Raw genomic sequence first — 6,955 nt, forward strand, 5'->3', positions numbered from 1 at the left:
TAATGTCGATCGATCTGATGTGTGGCGGTAGAGCCACTCATATATAATATCCACATTTTTTTCTCCTCCAGTATTGAACACTCTTTTTCCTGATTTTCCTTTCCCTTATTAAAGCCGTTAGCATTCGTAAGTATGACAGTCCTCATCATCTCTGATGAGAGAAACATCGCGCGAGCGCCAGGCAGCATGCAGCAGCATTATCCTTAAATGTAGAGATCGAGGACTCAGTGGAGTATTATAAACTTTGTTTCACCAAAAGTAGGAGATGCATGAAAAATGGCTAATCTCCATTTTATAAGCTTGAAGATCAACGGCTTACCAACACCAAAATATATGTGTCTTGAAATGGAGAAAGTCCTTTTGGTGTTACTATCCCATTGGTGCGCATGATCTCTTCGATCGACCTTTAACAAGTTGCAACTTTTAAGGAACCAAGAGTCCAAGAAAACCGTAATGCCTTTCACACTAACTAAAAAGGCAGTTAATGAAAGGAATCTTTTTTTTTTTTTTATCGAGAAAAGCAGCCGCATAAACTACTCCAAATTTAAAGTTGGCAAATCATAAAGCATAAAATACGTATTGGCATGAGATAGCATTCTCATCCGGTTGAATTAGGGACCACAATCCATCAAATGATCAAGATATTTTGTAATTTCTAAAGGGATCGGGTTGTCTTCATCTCAAAAACTAGTTAGGAGCCAACCAAATTGTGCTGCAATATCATGTTTAAAGCTTGCCTTCATTTGAGCCCTACGATTTTCCAAGCACTTTAGAGTGGAAACCTAGTCATATATGTTACAAATTCATTGATCTATGAGTAGAAGAAATAAACTAAATAAGTATATTCATTGCATCAATCACCAGCAGTTTTAAGTTAGCCTAAAGGTAATAATTATAAGATGGATGTTCTTACAATCAAGAAAAGTTTACAAAAAATCACCAGCTAGCCATGGAAGTGAGATCATATTCATATACTATTATCCAATTACCAAGTATAGCTTTATGTATCATGTATGTATGGAGTATCTATAAAATATGTGTACCTAAAACAATTTATCTACGGCCATCACCAATAAAATTCACCGCCTTTGATAAGAATTTTTTTCCAACCTCTCCAACCATGCATGCACACGATCGGACTTAGCTAGCAATTCGTCTATCCAGCCAAGTCGTGGAGCAGCTGCGCTCCCATCAAATTTCTGTACGGGAGATTCTGTCCTTCGCTATCAAGAAGTGAGTACTGAACTGTTTGGCATTCATCAACGTGGTCTCTATCATAAAACAGAGAACCTTGCGAGGCAGGCGAGAAGGCTAAGCTCACCCCACTCCCACCATGCTGCTGCAACCCTAATGTCAAAGACACACCACCACTGTTTATATTCTGAGTAGCACTAGTGTTATTGCCATAAGACACCGCACCAGCCGGGTGTTGATTATAAGATGAAAAGTCCAGCTCCATCGCCCCATATCCCTCGGGGACACGCCCGAAACCGTGTTGTTGGTGCCAGTGGATATGGTGGTTTTGAAAGGCTTTAGTACTGGCTTTAGAGTGATTTTTGTCCTGGTTAGTGCTGATGATGGATGAGAGGCACTCAGAGTCTATTCGGACAAGTTGGTCCTGGGTAGGTTTTTGATCCTCAATGCGTGTTCGATTTTGCCGGCCGTTCTCATCAAGATCTGTAATTCCATCCGGGGAAGTCAAGTTGTTGTCTTGCTCTTTTGTCTCCTCTACGTACATATCTTCAACCATGGGCTTCCACAGCCTCACCCTTGCATTAATGAACCAATTGGATACCTGTAGGAACATATGTACGTAACAACAAAGAAGCATTAAATTAATACACATTTTAAGCATTTGTCAGTTAGTAGAATTATGTGTTTGTTTATATTAAAGTATGGATCCCAAGAATATCTTACAAAGAAAAAGCAGTATGGATCCTAAGATCAAGATATGCCCTATTGATTATGTAATTAACTAATTCACGAGGAAAGGAAAATAAAATATAGAAAGATGTTAATCATGTGCCTGGCTTCTTGAGAGACCAGTTTGGCGGGCTAAGATATGTTTATCAACGTCGCTTGGGTACCTGCATAAGTTTCACGAGAACACAGTGTTAGTTAACTACTACTTGTGTCTGTGATTGTGAGAGAGAGAGAGAGAGAGAGAGAGAGAGAGAGAGAGAGAGAGAGAGAGAGAGAGAGAGAGAGAGAGAGAGAGAGAGAGAGAGAGAGAGAGAGAGAGAGAGAGAGAGAGATGGGTCCTATAAAATAGCATTAATAGATCCACAGAAAGGTAACAAAGAGGAAGCCTGGCAAATATCCAGATCGAAATAAATTAAATCGATGATAGTATGATGACAAGAATGAAATTGGAATCTGAATTTTGGTGGGTAGAAAATACCAAAATATATATTGTTTTTGCAAGCAAAAATTACAGAAACTTGACGAATGAGAAACCGAACTAAAAGAACTGCAAGTATTTTACATGATTTCTTTTTCTTGTTTGGTAAAATGTTGATTCTGTTGTGAAGTTAATCATTTTTGTAATTAACATCACTTGAAAAGAAAACTCCAGAGTTTGGATAGAGAATAGAGATCGTAATCAAGAGGGATTTACGGGTGGAGAAAATGCTCAAAAAGCCACGCTCGGAGAACAGAAACGGATCCCTCGGGAAGGCCGCGTTGGGGTCTCCATGGATGGCTCTCCATCATGCCCATTTGCTGAAACGCCCTCTGTTGCCTCAGTGTTTGGTCAAGAATCCTAAGCCTTGGTGTTTCGCCTCTGGTTGTGCCGGGTGCAGCAGTATCCTTTTCACCCCTGGCTCTCTTGGTTGCCTGAATCTGACCCACAATCCCATCTTTCAAACATCTGAAATGCCTTGACATGGCTTTTGAAGCCAACGCAGAGTAGACCGTCGCTGCCCCTTGGCCAGCCACGGCTTCGAAAGACGACACCACTGCCTTCATTTGATTACAATAGTGCCTGTACCTTCTTTCCACCTTAAGAAAAAGATCAAAGAGATGAAGTGAAAGATAGCTCAAGTTTTTGGCACGAGAGTTACGGCGTAGAATATTTTCTACTTTTATCAAAAGACTAATAAGATGACATGAAAAGACGAGGGAATAGAGTTTCTGAAGGTAAATGAAAAGCCAGAACTGTCACGGTGTGGCCATTAATGAAAGGGCCCGCAGTCGCGTAATTAGTTTAAGAATCAAGTCTAAGAGACCCCAATCCATCAACCACCAAGAAAAGTTAGAACTTCGTTCGATACTAACTTCAAGAAAAACAGATATTTCTTTTATTTTATTTTCAATTTTTGAGGAATGAATGAAAATCGGCGAGGAAAATGGCAAACAGAAAGGATCCTTAATGGAGTATAACAAGATCTGCAATACATATATATGTACCTCTTCCAGCATTGAAAGCAATTTTGTCTTTCTTTTCTGCAATTCCATGTATTCGAGGGAGTGGAGAGCCTGCTTTCTGGAAGAATTGCCCGCATTATCCTCTTCCCACTGCTTGGCCTCATGGGGCATTTGCTTCAGTGGATCAGTTTGCTTTGCTCCAAGGCTACAGAACTCATTCAGAAGTTCCTGTGCAGGGGCCAAATACTTCGAGTTCCTGAGCTGGAACTGCTCTTGATGAAGATTTGAAGCTTTTCCTAATGACCCATCTTGCATTATTTGTTGCTGTTGGATGTTGGATGATTTTCCGTAAAACCCATCTCTAGAACTTGAAGCAACAAACCTCATATCATCTTGTTGGTCTTGACGGTGATGATTACTGTGCCTTAGCTCAAAGGATTGTACCCCTATAGTTGAAGGATTGCTTGAACAAAGAGAAAGTGAAAGACCTTGACTTGGCCTTTCATTTCCTTCACAAGGAAACACACATCTCAAAGAAGAATCATCGACGAGCAGTCTATTCTCCTGCCAAGCTCCAGATTCTTGTGCTGCAACTATTAGGTTCTCGCTACTTGTTTCAGAAATACCAGTTGTGAAATCAGGCTTATTGAACTCATGCTGATAAAAAGCACTTGTAGACTCGTTGATCGTCTTTGAAGAGGATGGACCAGGGTGGCTTTGAGACTTTCCAAAGAACCCTTTCCACATGATTGAGTCACTGTCACTCTGTTGGTGTAGATTCTTTGAAAACCCTATCATATCCATGCCAGTGGTCAAGTTGAACATCTCATGGTTGGACTCAAAGCCTTGGATCTGGTTCACCAGATGATTCTGAATGTTCGGGTTACTCGATGAAACATCCGAGTAACAAAAGCCAGCTGAAGAAACCATGTTCCCGGATTTACCTTCACAGTGTTCTCGAGCCATGAAACGCAAATCTTCTCTTTGCTTTTTATATATATTACGCTTGCATGTAGCAGATTCTGATAACGAAATGGATGTTGATTCTACAATTACAATCCTACCAAGATTCACTCCAACGAAAAGAACCCAGAAACCTGTATCAACCCACAGTGGAAGACCATCAGGCAATTTCAATGATCAGATTTAATTATGAGGTAAAAGAGATTACCCTTGTGATTCATCATGTGGAAGGAAAAAAAAAAGGGAAAAAGAGGTTATTTTGGTTTCTTATTTATGTGGAAACTAAGGGACGAGAAAGAAAGGGAAAGACTATACCAGAAATGGAAGAGTTGATTCTGTGGCTGTGGAGATCAAGAAGTGGATGCACGTATTTGTGTTGGGGGTGGATCTCGGTAGAGGGAACTGGCTAAACGATGGAGAAGGAGGGAATTCTTCTCTTAATATGCCAACATGAACATGGTATTCCATGAAAGCCAACCTCGGAAGAAAGATCAGATATATCTCCTCAGAAATAGAAGATCAGATAAGGGAGATGATGACCTCCCAGCCATGTTCAACATTTGATATATGCCTCTCCTTCTCTCTCCTCTCTCTCTCTTTCTCTCCCTTTCGCTCTGATGGTGACGACCTCAAAGCCATGTTCATCATTTGATACATGCCTCTCTCTCTCTCTCTCTCTCTCTCTCTCCTAGGTGGGTCAATGCAACATGATACAAATACATCCAAAATAGAGTTCTTAAAAAGAAAAAAAAAATCAAATAAGCCTCTCAATTATTTCACAGCCAAAAATTAAACAAATGGCTTTCATAACCTAGAGAAGAAAAGGCAACACATAAAATCTCAAATCTATATTAAAAAAGACTACTAGAACTCAGTAAACTGCCCCGGTTACAAGGTAGTACTGATGGAGGAGGACCACCGACAACAGATAGTAATGAAGTAATGATCCTTGTTTGCCTGGTACACAAACTACAAGCCGCCATATGACTTGTTCTGTATATTACTTTAATGATTTTCATAACCTCCCTTTCATGATAAATCCTGCCAAAAACCGAGCGAAAATACTTTTTTTTTAAAAAGGGGGTTTTAGAGGGGTATGCAGGGGAACAAATCCCAAGAAGTAGTTTCCTAAGTAGGAGTTGTTACCAGGCTTTTTCAGATGGGTTTCAGAGAGGTTCTGTCGGGGGGGTGGGCCTGCCTATAAGTGCAGTACTTCTTCTGAACCTTAAAATTGAAGGCTTGCCTCGCCTTCCCTATGTAAATGTGAAAGTCTCAGATTATTTTATTTTTTCAGAGGCAGATATATATATTGGCCTGGGTGAAAAATGGAATAGATGCGCATGGGATTAATGTTCCCAAAATAAGGAACTGTAGGTAGGATGAGATGAGGTGGTCCATTTGCTTTCCATCTCTAATTCTCATTAATCGGTGTATTAAAGTATTCCACCCATCATCCTCTCTCTTGTTGTCCTCCACATTTCATGGGACCGCATCTATTCTTTTTTATTTATGATGGAATTATGCCCTCTCCACGCGCAGGATAGGATGTTTTGTCACTTACACACAACCCTACCATGCAGTCATGCACAATGCTTTCATGTTTTTTAAACTTTCAAATAAATAAAAAAATGTTCAAAATACATTAATTATTTATTAATACGCCAAATACATAGATAAAATGTAAGCTCTTTACATCAATTAATATATAATTGATATCGTCTCAAAGTAAGCAGTGTATTTATGTCCTAACTTATAACGTGTAGTTTAGATACTGAGATAAGATAAGATGATTATAGATGAAAGTTAAATAAAATATTTTTAAAAAATTGAATTATTTATTATATTTTATATAAAAATTTAAAAAAAATATATAATAATAAAATAAAATGAAACTGTTCCTATATTCAAACAGAAAAATGATATAACTCAAATCCAATATCGCTTAACACAGCTAAATTGATTTTTGTATTATTTTCACTCATGATCATCGATCAATAGACTTGCGTTCTAAACAATGTTCATTACGCCCATTTTATGTACATGTAAGACAGTAATTCTTCAAGTTAGTTTCAAGAATAGTTCTTAACAACATCCTCCGTCACACATTTTTCGTCGCACTTAAATTTTCAAGGATCGAGAAAACGTGCTAGCGTTTCCATGGTCGAAACAACGTGGTCGGCACGCACGAAAGTCATGAGAGTGTGGGTTTAGGAAGGGGAAAAAAACCATTAACTTTTTGTCCCTTCAAAAGCAGGTGGTCCTATTTCAGGGGCTCTCTCCGCCGCTTGCCATTTGGTCCTTTCTAACCTATGCCCCACACCCACGATGACATCATTTTCCTCTTTGGCTTTCCCTGCTTTTGTTAGTTTGTACTTTCTAGTGTGGAGAAAGGGAGTCCACCACTCACTCCTACGCATAATAGCAAGCAACAGTACTCTCACTCCGATACATACTCTCACTCCGATACATACTCCGATACATGAACATCCAGAGGGCAGCTTCAAGTTTTACATCATGAATACATGATTTGTCATTTTTATCATATTAAAATAGAAATATAAAAATAATAAATCACTTACTAATAATAGAAATGTGTAGATCAGTAAGACTTATTTAGAATTTCTCG

General features: G+C 39.0%; 1 protein-coding gene across 1 annotated transcript; it reads right to left on the reverse strand.

The window, feature by feature from the left end:
- Positions 1 to 867: 867 nt before the first annotated feature.
- LOC122281724 (homeobox protein BEL1 homolog) lies at positions 868 to 4,991 on the reverse strand. The gene is made up of 5 exons (XM_043093470.1): positions 4,645 to 4,991; positions 3,409 to 4,463; positions 2,618 to 3,000; positions 2,027 to 2,087; positions 868 to 1,795 (listed from the first exon to the last, which is right to left on the reverse strand). The coding sequence occupies exons 2-5, from the start codon at positions 4,330 to 4,332 to the stop codon at positions 1,157 to 1,159; spliced, it is 2,007 nt and encodes a 668-aa protein (XP_042949404.1). The 5' UTR covers positions 4,333 to 4,463; positions 4,645 to 4,991; the 3' UTR covers positions 868 to 1,156.
- Between the last annotated feature and the right edge of the window lie 1,964 nt (positions 4,992 to 6,955).

This window comes from Carya illinoinensis, chromosome 11 (assembly GCF_018687715.1).
Source record: "Carya illinoinensis cultivar Pawnee chromosome 11, C.illinoinensisPawnee_v1, whole genome shotgun sequence".
Lineage (NCBI taxonomy): Eukaryota > Viridiplantae > Streptophyta > Magnoliopsida > Fagales > Juglandaceae > Carya > Carya illinoinensis.